The sequence below is a fragment of the Lissotriton helveticus genome, chromosome 2_1, assembly GCF_964261635.1.
Source record: "Lissotriton helveticus chromosome 2_1, aLisHel1.1, whole genome shotgun sequence".
Lineage (NCBI taxonomy): Eukaryota > Metazoa > Chordata > Amphibia > Caudata > Salamandridae > Lissotriton > Lissotriton helveticus.
The window spans coordinates 186489248-186508230 of NC_136059.1; the positions used below are offsets into that span (position 1 = coordinate 186489248).

Here is an 18983-nt window from a genome sequence, read left to right on the forward strand (position 1 = left end):
CGACGATTCTCGGTGCAAGCGGCCGTGAGATGGAATTCCCTCCCACGCACCCTCAGACTGGAAGCCAGCTACCTGACCTTTCGCAAAAAACTGAAAACGCACCTATTCCCGAAATAACTGTTCCTCCTCCCTCCCTCTCCTTACAGGATAAACAATCTCCTTACAGCGCGGGGATGCCCTTGGGTCACCAGGCGCTATACAAATCGCTAAAATAAAATAAAATAAAAAATAGTCCAGTTCTCCGCATCACAACAATGTTCCCTCCTTTTTAGCTTCCCTTATCACTATATTTTGATCTCTTCCCAAATCTATGAGTGCCTTTTTTTCTTCTCCTGAGATATTAGCTCTCTTGGAGTAGTGATTTCCTCTCCCAAATATTTGATTCTCTAGTCTGTGAGACCAAGTCTCACTGCTAAAACTGTGTAGAAAATGTTCATTTTCAGACAAACGTATGCCTGTTCCTAAACCTTGGGAAGATGCTGATTTTAGTACCACAAATCCTTTATTGATACTATTGGCAAGAGAAAATACAGATGCCTTCTTCTGCAGTACTTTTTTCCAATTTTTCAACAAAACAAAAATGTTGCTATATTTTGGCTAATTTCTCAGTCCCCTGCAGGGAAATCCACAAACCCTTGATGACCTTTATAATAATCAGGCTGTTGGAAGAAAAGGATACAAATTTGGCGTGGACACACGGGACTCAGAGCCAACTACCCCAAACAGCCCAAAAAAAGACTTGGGGTGGGGCGGGGGGGGGATGAGTCTAGCAGGGAAGGAGTTAAAGCTACAACAAATGGCTGGTATTTTTCTCTTGGAAATGTGGCAACCCTAATGCAAACACGAGAAAATATATATTCCACACGTTACAAAGTATGTAAGCAGAGACAGCAGGGAGCAAAAGGGAAGGTGTGAAGAAGAAATGTCAGGGAGCAGAGAGGGCCCTAAGAGGGCCAATGAAGCAGAACAGGGTAGTGTCTAAGCAGAACAGTATATGATCAGAAAGGGCAGGGACGGAAGGCAAATATTGTGTGAGCAGACAGATCAGTCAGCAATGTGTGCACAGAGAGGTCTGTCTGGGGGTGGGCGGCAAAGATTGGAGTATATATCCAGATGTGACAGGTATTAGGAGCGGTGTGAGCTGGGCAGGAGCCCAGGGTTGTAAATGGACATGTGTGTAAACTTAGACCAGTGGTCTTCAAACTGTGGGCGTAGAGTCATCTCAAATAGGGCGCCAGTCCACATCACCCCAGTGGCAAGCAGAAGCCCCAGAATGCACTCACTAGAAGTTTTAACATGTTTTTGTTATTGTGCATTTTCGGCCTTATTTTTAAAGGCAGGTGGGCTTTTCCTGAAAATGGATTGGAATCGTGTAAGGAAGAGCAGGAACAGCCTCGGAAATTCATACGGTAGTGAAGAGCTGGGGTTGCAGAGCACCTGTCCCTCACTTTGATATAAAGGTGGCACATTGCCTGTGGATGTTTTACAATTCCAGCAAGGGTTTCTGTTGTATATTAGGAATACATGCATGTTTAGTATTTCAGTTTCATAAGCCAGCATGTGGTAGGTGACATTTTTTTGTACGACCATTTGCCACCATCGGAGGACGTCGCTATAAATGACACTGAGGACCATGTTTTGGAGAGTCTTTTCAGGCCCCAGGAAGATATACATCTCACTGACGGAGGCCGCAGCTGGGTTAGAAATATCATCTAAATAGAACTTTACATACACTTATCTGTATACATTTTTACCATGGCTTTTTAGTCTGTGTTTACTTTTATTATCAGTCAGGTATTATTAAGAGAGCTCCAGAACGCAATTTAAAGTGCATTTTTCTTATAATTACTGTTTAAAGTAACACATAAGGGGAAGAAGTACTTTCTGGAGTCTTGCAGTTCTCCTAATTTTTGTATTGGCCGGGTCATTAGGGGGTAGTAGGTTATTGACCTTCCATTGCAAATGTTTTTTAACAGTTTCTAGAACTTTTTAATGCTTCTAATTGCTTAAAAGTGTGCAATTTCTGATATCTAGCACTTTCCATGCCCTTCATTGCTTGTTTTTGGTCACGGGCAAGTCTTACTCCAAGTGTCGTACATTTGGTCATTGAATGTTACTCCTATGCTCACTGAAACCATGAGAATGTGACACATAAGCAGTCTAAAAACTTTGGGGCAGATTTACAAGACCCTTACGTCACTTTTACACTGCTGTTGCGTCACTTTTGTGATGCAGGGGCGGCGTAAACAATGCGCCACTATGCGACATATTTCCAACGTGACGCATCTAGTGAGATGCGTCACAGTGTAAAGCCCAGCGCTACATTATACCTGCATCAGGTATAATGTATGCAGGGTGGGCGTTCCGTCGCATGGAAGCCCCTTAAAAGTGACGCAGTGAGATCTACAAGATGTCACTGTGTCACTTTTACGTCCCTGTTGCATCAAAAACGTACTCTTGCTTGTAGCAGGTCTAAGGAGTGACGCAGCACAGCAAGTATAGGGCACCCCTGAGCAGTGCTGGAGTTGCGTCGCGCTTGCGACACAACTCCAGCACTGCGTCATCTTTACGCTATCAGATGCGTCATGCATCTGCCTATCCGTGCACCACGGCGCACCACATTGTAAATGCGGCGCATCCATAGTGGCGCACGGGTAGTTTTGCATGACGCATCTCTCTTGGCGCATCCCTGCTGATTTACAGGGATGCGTCAGAAGTTGTAAATCTGCACCTTGGCAACTATGGTCTGGGTGCAAATTTGTTGGGCTTTCAGAATAGGACGTTGTAAGTACAGTTCAGAGTGGTGCTTTGCAGAGAAGATCTGAATGGGGCTTTGATAAGAGGACCTGGATGGGGCTTTTGCCCAGTGGAATTCCCAATATACTGCTGATTTAGTTAGTCTTCTTACTCCTGTTTCGATCTACCCTTTCGTATGTTTGAGGGGGGCCCGACCCCCAAACATTTTGCTCAGGGGGGGCTTAACAGAACAAAGTTTGAAGACCACTGGCTTAGACTATGAGATGCAATTGTCTGTCCTTTCTGCAGTTCTTTCCTATGTTTATTCAAAAATGAGTCCTAAGACATAGGACCTGTCGATAATTTTGTTAAAGTGGCTTCTGTTGGCGCATATTTGTATTAAAAGCAAGTACTTGTTTACAAAAATATAATATGGAGTTTATGAATTCATCATGGTTTCTGGATATAGTGCCATTCCAAGATGGCCGCGACATTTCCATCTCTTCCGGAAACCAAGCGTAATTGATGTAGTGCCACACCGGAAGTGTCGTGAGTTTCGGATGTTATCGGCTGTTCAGGGCGTGTGTTGACATCATGGACGTCTGTGTGGATGTAACGAAGCTCCAGGCCCGGCTGGCCGATGTGGAAAGCCGACTCTACGGAGAGCGGAGACCCGGGGAAAGCCGGGGAGGTGGTAAGGTAAGTTGGCGGCTGCGCAGTGCAATATGGACAGTCTTTATCATAGGAATAGCTTTTGTCCCTGCCAGAGACTATACTCACAAAGTGAGGGATCTGGGCTGGTAAATCCCATTTGCATTGTGTGATCGCTGTCGGGGAGCGATAGGAGACGGGTTTATAGATTCAGCGTTTCTTTGCGCGGGGTTCTGTCAGCTGGTCTCTGTCTTGCTGGGGGTGCTGCTTGATATATCCTGCCTACTACAGTAATGTCACCCTCTAATGTGGAGGGAATTAAGTCTGCAACAGCGGGATTACGAGGTGAGCAACCAAACAGTTAAAACGCACCATGCCAAAATGTGTGAATGCATATAACGGAAACTTTGGGGAAAAATGTACATTTAGTTGGAATAGGATTGGTTTAATTTGAACATTGACTTGTATTGAGTAAACAGATACCAGGCTAGGGGAACGTTACATGGCAAGAAAAAAATGTCAAGTCAGAGTAGGGCAGGGCTTTAAGTAGAATGAAAAAACTGTGTGTGTGTGTGTGGGGGGTGTTCTCTCAAAGGGGCATGACCAATGTAATTAAGGGCGTGGCTTGAAACACGTAGGCTTAAAATCTGTGCTTAGCATAGTGTGCCGCCCGACTTGTGTTTTGCTGTTTCCGTCATTGCAGATATATGCAGAGCTCTAAGTGGGATGAAAAAACTGGGGGCGGGGGTTTCTTAGGGGGGCGTGGCATGAAAACACGTAAGCTAAAAATTTGTGCCTAGCACAGTGTGCCTCCAGACTTGTATTTTTATGTTTCTGCATTCAGATATATTATACAACAAGCAGGGCTTTAAGTGGGATGAAAAAACTGGGGGGTCTCTCAAAGGGGTGTGGCCAGTGTAATTAGGGGCGTGGCTTTAAACACTTAGGCTAAAAATCTGTTTACCATAGTGTGCCGCTCGACTTGTATTTTGCTGTTTCTGTCATTGCATCCAGATGTGTGATACAACAAGTAACATCATACCTACAACAAGTAACGATTATTGGCTTTGTCAATGGTTATTAGTTGCAAAAGATAAATAAGCTGCAACTATGGCTTGTTACATATAATATTGAAAACACTTCCAATTAAAGCCCTGGTGACCCTACCACAATGTTGCTGCTCTTGCGTTTCAGAAAGAGAAGGGAAATCCAGAAAGAAAATGAGACTCTTTAAAGGATTTCCCTTCCCCCACAACGCTCACCTGGCATGACGTCATGCTGTAACTTCTCCACTAGTGAGAAGTGAGCAGTGTGGGCAGCGTATATCCATGTGCCTGCTGTCTCGAAACGGGTCTCTATCGGGCTGTTTTGCGCCCTGGCACTTTTTTCCGGACTGCTGTCACTGCTGTCACTGCAGTCCGGGGAAAAAACGGACCGCCTGTGCCAGGGCTCAAAACAGGGCCCGATAGAGACCCGGTTTGAGGCCCCCTTTAAAAAACTGCAGGTGCTCAGACCCCTTGAGACCCAGCCCACTTAAAGCCCTGACATCAGGCACTATCATACCTACAACAAGTCAGTACTATTGGCTTTATCATTGGTTGTTAGTTGTGTTATATAATATTGAAAAAGCTTTCACTTAAAGTCCTGGTCACACCACGACAATGTTGCTGCTCCGAAGATTCAAAGAGAGAAGGGAAATGCATAGAGAAAATGACTCTCTTAAAGGATTTCCCTTAACCTGCAAGATGGCCCTTTAAACAGTTCGCAACATGTGGCCGGAGAGATACCGGACCTCAGAATACCACTAGGGGTAAATCACACCCCATAACTCCTAGAAGACGCAAACTAGAAAGCGCTATAAACATTGACCAGATATCCAACGCATCAAACGTGTGCAGGTAATGAGGTCCCGTGATATTGCACAGATTCGACCGGGCAGGGTAGCCATGGGTGGGGGATGCCAGGCAAGGCAATGCCTGATCACTTCTTTAACCGGAGAGCTGGAGCTCAGTGGGTTAAACCACCTGCTCCATACTTCTATCTTTGTGAACATTGCAGCTACAAATTCCAATACGACAGTAGCAGGTGCCTTGCCCCCGCGAGCTGAGTTTGCCACTGTAACCTGCAGGTCACACATCTGAACCTAAGGTATGTCACCAGACCAACGCACTTCCGCCAAACTCTGGCAGATCACAGATTCGTATCCCAGTCATAGAGCTCGAGACTTTTATGCATCTACTATTGTTTACACTGCGGGTCATGACTGGAGCCTCCCATTCATCCATTCATTGTGCCAGCTAACTATAACACCTCAATCAAAGAGCCAAGAAGCAATGCGCATACCCGGTGTGCGCTAAATAAACTAACAATTCCATAAAAAACACACATCACCTTACTGCGCCCTATTCGATCAGACACGACAGGGAAATAATTGACTGCAGAACTGACCACATTCCCACAAGAAACTGTTCCACGTGGAACAACCCTTTTAACTCGAAAACATCTCCGTTCCTTCAACAGAAACGAGAGCGAGAAAGGATTTGCTAAAGTGTGCTAAGGGCGTCGCGACATTCCCGAAGGCTGCGGGGCGGGTGTATTTATATCAGGGGCAAGAGAGAAATGAGGCCGAGCGGTACCCTAGAGGTGTGAGTCAAGAAAGAGCGGGGGCCACAGGTAACAGACGGGGTTCGTGGAGGGGCAGACACGAAAGGGTATGTGACAAACGGGCAGGTAGCAAAGAGCACGAGACGGAAGGGGCAGATTTTAAAAGGGGAGCCGGAGAATGAACGACCTGAGGCACGAGATGGCAGCGAGTGTCACACTGGAGTGTAAGTGGTTGGAAGGGGCAAATACAAAGGGTGAAAGGCTGGAAGAGACGGTGGGCAAAGGGCAGATGTCAGGACGTCGAAGAGGTTTGGAGTGGGACCCAAAGTCCGAGCAGACGCTGCGGGGCACGGGATCGAAGCAGCGAGTGTTCCTTCTTTAAAGTTCTGGAAATGCCCTCAGTGATAAAACTAGTTGGGTTGGACTAGAAGAAACGTACAAAGCAAAACAAATGCAACAATACTTGTTAAACAAATTATAAACACCAAGTAACAGCAAGAAAGATACAGAAATTACAAAAAGATGAAAAACCTATCCACCCCAGGCGAGTTTGTCAAGGTCGTAGAGAACTCGCTTGTAGTTTTACAGTTTCCGAAGTCTGGGGGTTGGAATCCGGGCAGCGGTGAGGGTTAGGGCACGCCAAGGGTGGATGAGATATCCAGGGCGGACTGCACCCCCAGACTCCAGCAGTGACCGCGCCAAGGCCTGGACCGTCAGACTACACGAACCAGCAGGCTGGGGCTGAAGATCCGCGGATCTCAGCCTGGCTTGGCGTTGGAATAGCACAGACATAGGTAGCGCCATATGCCCCGCGTAGGTGCCTAGATATGCGGAGGTGGCATTTATTTTAATTTTTGCAGTTTTCTGGCAGCCAGAGCGGCTGAGGAGAGCGCGAACCAGCAGTGCCACAAACGGTTAAAGAAAGAGCAGCAGCTTTGCAACACATCAGTGCATCCGACATGGCAGAAGCAAGGGATAGTGGCATGAAGCTGGGTAGACACAATCAGTATTAGGCAGGGGTGGGGGGTAAAAGAAGTCGTGTCGACACCGAAGAGAAAAAAAGTTGTGTCCATATGCAGAGAGTTGTAAGCTTGGGGAGAAATCTGGAATCTGGAGGAGACGAGGCGGGAACCCAGGGCCCACCGGGGCGTCTGAGGTAGTAGAGGGTCATACGACGACAGGTGGACACAGGGCCTGTGCCACAGGACATAGTTATAGGAGGCTTTTGGCAGATATCAAATGGCTTTTGTGCCATGTCCTTTCGATATTGCGTTTAAAGAACCAGTTCAAAAGTTTGACACACTGCAGCAAGGAGAACGCGTTTTGGACATGGATAGGATCTTTCCAAAGGGACCTGTCTGCCCTAACTGTGTGTGTTTGACACAGACAAATTAACACACAGATCTTTCTTAGGACAGCGCACGCCAAAGGCACTAGTGTGTCCTGAGAGGTTGTGTACAACACCTTCAGGGTACAGTTTAATATAGCGATACAACGTATCTCAGTGGATTCATGTCATAGGCAGGGCACATCTCTAGAAGATATCGGAGCACTACAAAAGACTGCACTGTTACTGTACAGTGCTTTTCACAAAACGATAACACAGACCCTCTAACTGAGACCCGGGGTCTCTGGTTCCCTTCAACACCTTGTGTGTGTATGATATATATAGTATTTGACAAACGCAATAACGGAGGACGCTTACATGGAGTAGGACACGTATGACGACCCCAAAATCATGTACCAGCATATATAAAATGTTTTTTTAACACAGTTATGAGATTTCCCAAGTGTAATATAAACAAGTATCCGGAGGAGGAGCCAAGATGGCGGACGGGACGGACGTGTAGGCTCCCGGCTCCGCGAGCCATCTGACTTCGCTTTGATATCCTGACTTTATCCTTACTTGCACCGTGCTGCAACGGAGACATGAACGCGCTGCTGCCGAATGCGTTCTTTTACGGTCTTCGCCAGCTGATTTGAAGCAACCCTCGCAACGTTTGTCGACATCCGAGGCTGCCTGGGAGACCTCTACTGCTCGCCACCGCTGGACGGTGCCGTTTGCTGCGGGAGCGTGTCCGGCTACGGCGGCGGAGGGAGTGAATCCTTTTAGTGTTGTGGGCATTCCTCTGCGTATGGAGTGTTTCTTGACGCGTCTGGAGCCCTTCACTCGGCGCTTCCCTCCGCTGCGCTATTCGCAAACGGCACGGACTCCATCTTGGGGCGCCTTCTCTACTGTGGACTGCCCGTATTTGCACGAAGCGAGGTGACTCTCGTCCTGCGCGGCCCCCCCCCCTGCTGTGGGCCGCGTTTTCACTGATGGTTCGGACGTCTGGTTTCCTACGGTACCGGCAGGGCCCCCCCTCCCCCTATTTTGGGCTCTCTGACGGGGTGACGACTGTGCTTGCCTTCTGTGACGGGGAGATGGCTGCTTCCTTGTCCCGGCTTTGTGTTGGCCCGCCGGTCCCCGTGATTGCAGCTGATCCGGGGCTACCGCTGAATAGTGCGGACCGGCTACGGTCGCAATGCGGCCTGACTAATGGTGATATCCTGGTTGCCCTTGCTGACTTAGGGGCGACATGGCGTCGAAACATCCGAGCGCTGATATTGAAGATGGAGGGTGCTATACCTGGCGTGCCGAGACAGGGGCTGGCTGACACCCTGCTGCCTCCAACTACTTCTGATGCGGATGCAATGTTACAGAATGAGGGGACGGAGGTGCGATGTGTCCCTGGCAACATTGTTGTGTGTTTCGTTATTGATGGAACTCTGATTACAAGGTCTCCCTTCACTTTGAACACTGTGATTAAGCCTGCGCAATCGCTACCGAGGCTCGGCTTATTGACCCTCCAATTGTTGGCCTCTCTCGTCGTTTTTGCCTCTGGAGCCTCGTTTCTACTGTGGTGGAGTGACTCTTATTCTGCGTTAGAAGGGGTGTTCATCGGTTTGGACGCTGAACTTGTGGTTGCCTGGGGGCGCTTCTTTCCTCCTCCTCTGCTTCTTCCTGGTCAGGGGCGGCCATCTTGCTCCTTTGTTCTGCCTGGGGAGTGCTTGCAGTGGTGGCCATGCCTGGAGAAATTTGGACGTTCAGGACAGGGCTGACGATTTTTCCCTCATTGGTTTTGTTTGATCGGCTGGCGGAGATCCGGACTGAATTGCATTTTTCTGTGTTGCTTGCGTTTCAGGTGCTGATTTTCCCTGCCTACGATTTATTTGTAAATGTCCGGTTCTTTATTCTTCCTGATGTATTGGCGGGGGGTTGTTTGCTGGCCCGGGGTTCTGGGTGTAACAGATTCTGACCCTCTCTTTGATTCATGTCTTCCGAATTTACTGTTGCATGTGGCGTAGATGGTGTATGTGGCTGGGATGTCCGGGAGATCCTGATATTGGGTGGGCTCCTCCTCACCTTTCCTTTTCTGGGAGTAGTGGATTAGTTTATTCTTTTCTCGCTCCCTTTCTCTCTGCTGTTAGGGCTTTTCTTCCTTTTTCTTTCCATTTTTCCCCTTTTTCTTTCTTTCCTTTCTCGTCTATATTTCGGGTTCTTTAGTGGGCGACAGACACTCTGCCGGGGGGGGGGCAGGCCGTAGCCTCCGCATTGCTGTAGGGTGGGGGGAGGGATTTAGTTTTTGTCATTTAGTTTCTATGGGCCTCATTTTCTATTTTTCTGCGCTTTCTTTACCTGTTTCTTTCTGGGTCCGCGATAGGGGTTAAGGGGGGGGGTGGCACAGTTGGGGGTACGTGCATCCTGGTTGCTGCTCTTGTCGTTTTCTTTGTACCGCCATTTTGTTCGATGTATTCACCTCCATTGATTTTTAGTATCGAAGCCACCTGCTCATGTAGTGAAGCTATTGTACGGGCTCAGAATTTTTTGTTCTTATTCTTTATTGAAATTATTTCGACCAGAAAACTTTAAAATTTAACCTTCATTGCTCCTTCTCCCCGGCGCCATGCGTCTCTTCACTGTAATGTCCATTGATTGTTGCTCACTTACCTGATGCCGCTGGGGGACTGTTTTTACTTGCATTGGTGCCTTGAAGTATCGTGTCCGACCCGACGGTTGTGGGCCCGTATTTGTTCTTTTCATGCACAATAAAGGTTTAAAAAAAAAAAAAAAAAAACAAGTATCCCTCGAAGGATGTGGTGTGTGCCGAAAGCTCAGACATGACTAAATATAGTTTACCACAAATGTGTGAGTCCACACAACAACGAACGCAGTAACTACGACACAATCAACACATATCTCTGCCATGGAGCAGGCCACAGGGCGGAAGGACCTGCTGGCTCCAGTAGTAGATCTCGTTAAACTCACCAGCATCAGCAGAGAGGCCTCTTCCGAGGACCAGGACAGGCCTGCAGGGAGGACACAGGATATGACACAGTTGCGATGCAGAACTCTCCACGTGCCAGTGGACAAAGCACACTTCTAGGCAATTACCGACCCACGAACCTGCCTCTGACACCCCCAAATCCAACCCTGAACGGGCCGGACCCAATCCGTTGAAAGCACGGGAGAGGAGAGGATCTTGGGCGCTTCCTTCGGCTCCATGACCCCCGAGAGCAGCACGTGCTCGTTTAAAAAGAATTGGATCTATTTTGACACACACAGCCCACTGCTTTACAAAGTTCATCGTCGCCAGGCGATTGGAAGAGGAGAGGTGAACTTTTCCAAAAGGCACATTTTTCAAATTGTGAAATAGAACGAAGAAGACGCTTTCTTTCCTGTGGTAGGCTGGAAGCAATCTCCACACACTGAAATGTAATGTATTCGTTGTATTCTTCCTGCACACGACACTTTCAGAAAGGAAGACGAGGCCTGCGCAGAATGCGAAGATGTAGAAAAAATATCTCCAGGCACCAGAATGTATTAAGACAGTGGAAAAACTTACCAAGGTAGAGGGGATTTGAGGGACAGACATGGCTCTCCAATCCAGTACAAAGAATTACAAATACACCTAATTCCACGACTCGGTGAACAATGGCAGTGGGAATATAGGCGGGTGTCGCCTGTCCTACCCTGTATTACAACCCTCCCCCCCGCCATATCGGGGTGGGAGGGGTGTGTGGAATGTCACCTGCCAACCACATATTTGTTCAGAAAGGAAAGCGTGATTGTGCGCTCCTCGGTTAGAAGTTCTTGGAGTGTGAAGGTTTTGTTGGCCTGTGGTTAATGTGAAGGGTTTGTGAGGGAGTGATTCCTGATAGGTGAGCTCGGTGCTTATGGCGTTCAGTGTGAGGAGAGTGAAAGGTGTGTTGGTCCCTGAGAGTAAAGGGTTTGTTAGTGAGTAGTTCATGGAAAGTGAAAGGATGTTAGTCCCTGGGAGTAAAGGGTTTGTTGGCGAGTAGCTTCTGGAGAGTGAAATGTTTGTTTGGGGTAGATGGGGTTAGTTCCTGGGCGGGCAGGGGTTGAAGGGTCAATCCACATACAAGGAGGGTGAGGTTTAGAGCAGTTTCTGAAATGTTACACCCTTGTTGGGAATAAGTTATTGTTATGCATGTTGCTGAAGTTCCCTTCCAACTTTGCGACCTCTTACAGTCAGTTTTTTGCAGATGCTCGCACTGGTCGCTCTTGCCCCCTCCATGAACATTCTGCTACTAGAAAGCGTGGTTGTGGGAACTTTTGTGTGTGTGGGGGGGGGCACTTTCTGGTAGACCGAGATACAGTATCTGATCGGATACTGTCTGGCAGGCACGACCGGGTGCAGTCTCCGTTGAGCGCTCAGACAGATCTCTGCTATTTTCGAAGGGGTGGGGGTCACACTGCCCCCTTTAGCGTCTGAGACTCCCCTGCCCTGTGCGCTGACTGTAGGGGCACCCATGGCCAAAGCACTTTCACCAGGAGTCAAGCACTTTCCAAAACTCTATTCACAAGAGTTCACTCTGAGCCTGGCTCTCCCCTCCCCCACACAAACAAGGAGGAGGGGCTCGAGCTGTGTCTGATGCTCCGGATTCCTCGCTGACCCTCCCGACCCTTGCTCCGGCTGACCTCGGGCCTCTCCTCGAGTGTCTCTGCCCTGCACCCTCATTGTTTCACCCTACCCATTCACTCTCCCCTGCTTCTCGCCAGTCCGTCTTTAGCTGCCACCTCTTAGACGGCGGTCACCCCGGCGCGCTCTCTTTGGGGGTCTGCCCCCTCCACGCACTTGTGGCACACACTGCCGTCTCCAGTATTTCTCTCTGGATCATCTTTATGTCCGAAACTCCGGAGTCTTACTTTCTTTTCCCCGGCTTAGATTTTGTCCTGTTACTTTATCACCTGTTGTCTAGCACCCCCACCCCCTCTATACTCTGCACCCCCACCCAGTCCTGCCGTCTCTCCTGTCACTTTCTCCCCGTGCCCTTCTCCTCGGCTGTCCCCCCGCCGCCCCCTCACTGGCCCGTCTCACCCCTCCCCGCTCTCTAATCCTCTCTGTGAAGTCGAAGCTCTCGCCTCTGCCTCTTTGTCTGAAATTCTGCAAGTGAAAAATGTGCCAAGAGTTGCAAGGGTGTCGGGAGGGAGGGCAGCTCTCGCGCCCCCGCTCCATTTTGCAAAAGCATCCATGCCTCGCGGGCCCCCAGCATCCAGCGCAACCTGCCGGGGGCAGCCATCCCAAGTCAAAATGTAGACACAGAAAACCCCTGCCCACCCCCACAGCCCTTCCAGATGTGACAAAAAGTGCTCTGATATAAATGAAAGTGAAAGTCGCCCAGGACACCCCGGACAGCGGGAGGGGGGCGGGAAAGACGCGGGAGGGTGGGGGTGGGGGCGGGAAAGACACGGAAGCGGGAGGGGGGGCGGGAAAGGAACGGACAGCGGGAGGGGGGCGGGAACGGGCACTCACCTGGACTTCTTCCGGCGGCCGTGGTCGGCATAATGACGAGAACAAACACCCAAAAAAAAAAACGAAACTCCGCCTACCGCCCGATGACGATGCGAAAAGGATGGAGAGCGAAAAGAATGCAGGAACGCCCACGAATCTGGTCCGTGAATGAGTTTGAGTTTGAGTTTAAAATATTTATATAGCGCACTTTCACCAGCGGTTTCATGGCGCTGCAATAGACAGATCTCCAAGGTAGGAGTAGGGGAACAGAAGAGGAAGGGGGAACATCAAGTGGTTTTAGTAGAAGCATTTGGCAAATAGGTGGGCTTTAAGTTTCTTCCGAAATTGAGGGTACAGAGATGTGGATCTGAGCTCAAGAGGAAGGGAGTTCCACAGAAGTGGGGCAAGAGTGGCAAACTTTGATCCTCCCCATTTCTTTCTCTGGAAGCGGGGGGCTGATAACAGGTATTGCGAAGAGGAGCGCAATTCTCTGGTTGGAACATAGGGCACAATTGCAGATGTTATGAAGGCCGGAGTCGCGCCCAGTCGAGCTAGAAAGGTGATGGAGGCAAGTTTAAACTGGACGCGTTCACGGACAGGAAGCCAATGTAGAGATCTTAGAAGGGGAGTTACATGATGAGACTTCGGGAGATTGAACACTAATCTTGCCGCCTGGTTCTGGATTAATTGCAACCGCCGTAAACTATATGCAGGAATCCCTGCATATAGGGCGTTGCCATAATCCAGGCGGGAGATGACCATTGCCAAAATTATCAGTTTCAAGGCCTCGAAGGTGAAGAAACGAGATACCTTGCGGATGGTGCGGAGTGACAGGAAGGAGGAGGATACCACGGAGCTGACCTGGGAGTGAAGAGTGAGCTGAGAATTGAGTTTGATACCTAGAGTTTTAACTGAGGAAGAGGGTACCGGGGGGGAACCTAGGGAAGGGGGCCAGAAGAGTGAGGACCAGGGACTGGAGCAACCACCTGTTAACACCAGCTCGGTCTTATCCGGGTTAAGTTTCAGGTGGTTGTAATTCATCCAGTCCTGGATAAAAATCATAATAGACTGGAAATTTGAGATGGAGGTAGGGGAAGAAGACAGGTTGAAGACAAGTTGGAGGTCGTCAGCATAATTATATATGCTGACGTCCATTTGTTGTAGTGAGAAAATGAGAGGGGCAACATACAAGTTGAACAAAAGGGGTGAGAGGGAGGAACCCTGGGGGACCCCGCACTGAACTTTCTGGAAGTCCGCAGAAAACTCACCCAGGCGGACAGCCTGGGTGCGGTCCCTCAGGAAGGAGGATAGCCATACCAGAGCGGAGCCTCCGATCCCCGCCGCCCCGACACGGGAAAGTAAGATGGTATGATCAACCGTGTCAAAGGCGGCTGATAGATCGAGGAGAACCAAGGCCTGGGTCTGGTTGGTATCCATTCCCTCCCTGAGGTTGTCAAGGACCGAGAGGACTACGGACTCCGTAGAGTGTGCGGGGCGGAAACCGGCCTGGTGGGGGGCGAGGATCCCATACTCCTCCACAAAGGTGCTCAGGGACCTGGTGACATGGCGTTCGAGCACCTTCGCCAGGAATGGTAGGAGGGAAATAGGGCGGTAGTTAGCGGGGATCGAAGGATCAGCGCCAGGTTTTTTTAAAATGGGGACGATAACAGCGGTTTTCAGAGGGTTGGGAACAACCCCCTGGGAAAGTGAACTGTTAAGGAAATGGAGGGGGGGGTCTGGACAGGTGGTATAGATGTGGCGGAGGATGTGTGCAGGGCAAGTATCCAATGGGGATCCGGATTTGACAAGAGGAATTATTGAGGCCAAGGAGTCTTTAGTCAAGGGGGGAAAAACATCAAGTTGTCCTTTAGGTGGGGGGTACTGAGGGTCAACAAAGGTCGGGGAGGGTGAGGGAATATTGGTTTTAATAGTAGCAACCTTTTCGAAAAAGAAGTTATTCAAGGAATGGCAAAGGTCCTGGGACGGGGAGGGCTTAAGGGATGTCCTGTCGGAAAAAGCCAGGTTGTGGACAATCGAGAAGATTTCCCTCGGTTTATTCTCAGCTGCATGGATCTTTGCAGAAAAGTAGGCCGTTTTTGCAGCCAGGATGGCGTTCTTATATTGAGCGAGGAGCTCAATTCTAAGTGGGGGGGAGTAATTCCTCCTCCAGGCACGCTCGGCGCGGCGTACTGCCAGTTTTGTGGTTTTGAGGTCCTCATTAAACCATAAGTTGGCATCTTTCTCCCGTTTAGAGGATACCCGCTTCAATGGGGCGATTGAGTTGCAACTAGAAGAGAGTCAATGTTCAATGGCAGCGGCCTGAGAAAGGGTGGAAAGGCCTTGTAGGGTAGGATAGGAAGAAGCTAATGCTGCAGTTAGGTTCTCCGGACATTCTTTGGAAGCGGGGGCCTAGTGGAGGGATTGATGGGAAGGATAAACGAGATCAAGTGATGGTCGGACCAAGTGCAAGGCAAGATGGTCAGAGAGTCTATTGGGCAGTTCAAGGACCAGATCTGGTCTAAAATGTGTCCTTTGACGTGAGTGGGGGAATGAGCATGTGATACAAAATTGAGGGATAAGAGTGTATCTGAGAATTCCCTAGAGGAAGGGCATTCAGCTGGGTCTGAAGGCCAGAAGTTAAAATCTCCCAGTAGTAGGATGGAGGAGTTGTTAACCGTCAGTGTGGATAGTACCTCTTGAAAATCGGGGAGGAAGGATAAGGGTGACTGCGGGGGCCGGTAAATGAGCATGCAAGTGAGAGGAGGAGTGATAGAAGTAGTGCGGATAGCTAGGTACTCTGTTGTGGCAATGCCTGGTAGGGATAGACATTGGAAGGGGAGGTCGGACCGAGCAATCACTGCTACGCCGCCTCCATTTCTGCCATTGCAACGGTCTGCTCGGAGAGCATAGTAAGGGAGAGTAAGGGTGGCCAGTAGGGTGGGGAGAGAATCCACGCAAAACCAAGTCTCTGTTAGAAAGAGGAGATCGGGTGCGTGGAGGTCTAGCAGCACCGACAGTTCGTGTGAGTGGGCTACTGCTGAGCGGGTGTTAAGGTAATAGGCTGAAAGAGTTTTAGGTGAAGCTGGGCTATCGACCTCTCTGGGAGGGTGGGAGGAAGTGGGGGGAGCAGAGGGGTTGGGAGATGAAGGGGCGGGTGAAAGGTCCAGTGTAGATATATGAGAACGAGTAGAGGCAGGGAGAGGCCAGGGGCCCTGAAGACTGCGGAGTTGTGTAGCGGAGTAAGAGGTTAATTGAGCAGAGTGGCGTGCCCCTAGCCCCGGTCGGCCGCGGACGGGCGCAGACGGGCTTGCCTTAGGCGCGCCTTAGGCGCGCAATCGACGCGCCCGCTGCGCTCGTCCGCTGCGCGTCCGGAATCTACACATGATTTATGGGTCCGTGGGAGGGGCGGGGGGGGAGGGCGTGGACTCGAAAAGGGGCGTGGCCGCGGCAAGCGCCAGAAATGGCGCCAAGAGTGTCCCGGTACCAACAGCCGTGAACGCTAGATCCGCTGCACGGGTGGTCTGGGCGAAACTGAGGTCTGCGAGCAGCAGGTTTGAAGAGCAGAGGGTGAGTGATTTAAAAAGCACAGGAATAAAGTGACACTCGATTTTTAAAATAAGCAATGTATACAAAAGTGCGTGCTCCCGGCTTTCCGCCTCAGGGGTAGTCTGTCGATCTGGCTGGCGTTTGTATCCAGCGCCTTTTGAGGGCTAGGAAGGGGGCGTGGCCTCGAAAAGGGACGTGGCCGCGGCAAGCGCCGGAAATGGCGCCAAGAGTGTCCCGGTACCAACAGCCGTGAACGCTAAATCCGCTGCACGGGTGGTCTGGGCGAAACTGAGGTCTGCGAGCAGCAGGTTTGAAGAGCAGAGGGTGAGTGATTTAAAAAGGACGGACAGATCTCTGTTCCAATGGCTAGCCTCCATTTATGGAGCTAGCCAATGGAACAGAGGGCGGATTCAAGTGTCCCTTACTGAAGACTACAGATTTCTCTTGGGGAGCGGAGCTAAAGCTCCGTGCCCCAGGCGAAACCTAAAAACTGCCAGTGCTCAGCACCGGGGAGCCCCAGCCCACTTAAAGCCCTGGATATATGGTACACGTAACAACATACCTACGACAAGTCAGGACTATTGGATTTGTCATTGGTTGTTAGTTGCATAAGATAAATAAGCAGCAACTATGGTTTGTATATAATATTGAAAACGCTTCCACTTAAAGCCCTGATGACACCACAACAATATTTGCTGCTCCTGAGTTCTCAAAAGGAGAAGGGAAATCCAGAGAGAAAATGACTCTCTTTAAAGGATTCCCATCCCCTACAACGCTCACCTGGCATGACGGCATGACTTAACCTCCACAAGTGAGAAGTGAGCAGTGTGAGCACGCGCACAAGATGTGCCTGCTGCCACTGCAGTCTGGAAAAAACTGACCGCCTGTGCCAGGGCACAAAACAGAGCCCGATAGAGACCCGTTACGAGGCCCCCTTTAAAAAACTGCAGGTGCTCAGCACTCGTGAGATCCGGCCCCCTTAAAGCCCTGGAGTTGGGAGACTTGCAAAATAGAGGGGGGGGTATCGTTTTTCTGTCACCCTGCAGCTTCACATGGAGACGTCGACTCTGCTGTGTTCGTCAACTTTATTCAGTCAAATGACTATAAAAGCACAATATACATACGCCATAGAATGGCTATCATGTTACTCTTCGCAAGACACTCTTTGACTATTCTTCGAGTGTAGCCCAATTCTTGTGTGGTCCAAACTTTGCACCCTAATTGAATAGGGACGAACCTGCCATGTGTTCCAAAAACCCTACCTCAAGATCGTTATGAGTAATACAACTTGGTCTGGTTTTTGGGGTCCCTACTAACCTATTTAAAATGTATCCTCTGCTCCCTATAAGGCCATATGAGTAATATATCCCCCTACTACTGCTCCTTATGTGCCCACGCTACGGGCTTTACTTTTATAGAGCTTGATCATTTCTGCTAGAGGTTTGTGTCCAAACTTCTTAGCCTAGTATCTAAAATTGAATTCAGAAGAAGCCTCCATTCCGTTTTCTCTGAATTAAGTCTTTCCCAATTCATGTTCTCATTAAACTTAAGGCCTAAATCATTAAAATCTTTTGATTTTAAAACTTCGATCCCCACAATAAAGCATTTTTTTTTCACCGGGTATTATCTGGGCCAGAGATAATTGAAACCATTAAAAAGTAATTACAACCCGTTTGCTGTGTGCAGGATTAAAACTGCATCGTCCGCTTACAATAGTACAGGGACTAAACAGGAACCTATTTTAGGGGGGTCGTGAGTTCATGGTATTAAAAAAGCCTCTAAGGCATTTATATAGGCTAGAAATAACAAGCATTGGCATAGCTGTTAGACCTGGCACCATTGGCGTGGGACTCCCTTCCATTTTTTCTGTTGCCTCGTGTATTTTTGCTGGTGTTGTATGCTTTGGGCACTGTGCCACTGCTATCCAGTGCCACAGTGCAAGTGCTCCATATTGTAAATTGATGTATGGATTAGTGATTCCATGTTTGGCTATTTTGGTTTACTTGTCGGACCCTAGTCTAGTGCACTGAGTGTGCCTGGGCGTGTAATCCAAATGCTGCTGGTGGGCCTGCAGCACTGGTTGTGCCACCCGCAGAAGCAGCCTTGTAAAATGTGTCTAAGGTCTGCCATTGCAGAGCCTGCGTGCAGTCTGGTACTGTCATGCTGGGCACCCACTTGCCAGTCCCTAAACCTTCCAGTTTCTTCATATCAGTCACCCCTATGGTAGGCCCAAGGGCAGGGTGCGTTGTATGTATAAGGTAGGGCAAGCCCTGGTGTGTGTGACATGTCCTAATAGTGAATTACAGCCATTTTCGGTTTTTCACGATTGCAAGGCTACCTGTTCTCCATAGGCCAGAATGGGCTGTTAGAATTGTTACATCTTATCATCCTAACTGTCTCAGAGAACATGGTAGAAATTCGAGTTTAGTATGCCTGAACTCAGAATAATAAAATACATCTTTTAGTAAAGTTTATTTTAATATTCTGTGTTTGCAAATACCACTTTTAGAAAGTAGGCATTTGCTTGTCTAACCATTCAAACCTGCCTCTGCTAGGTTGTGTATTCCTATGTCTGGTTTTGAGAGTGACAGGGCTGGGGGATTCCAGGAGACAGGCTGAGTCACCCAGTGGTGAATAGAGATCTGCATC

The 18983-nt window shown here is 49.3% G+C and overlaps 1 protein-coding gene across 1 annotated transcript in view; it reads left to right on the top strand.

Annotated features, from left to right (window-relative positions):
* The first annotated feature begins 3278 nt into the window (after positions 1-3278).
* The window catches only part of DCTN3 (dynactin subunit 3), a 62499-nt gene continuing 46794 nt past the window's right edge, over positions 3279-18983 (top strand). Inside the window, exon 1 of the mRNA XM_078674697.1 lies at positions 3279-3435. Coding sequence (XP_078530823.1) covers positions 3331-3435 — 105 coding nt within the window. The 5' untranslated portion in view covers positions 3279-3330. The remainder of the gene's footprint in view (positions 3436-18983) is intronic.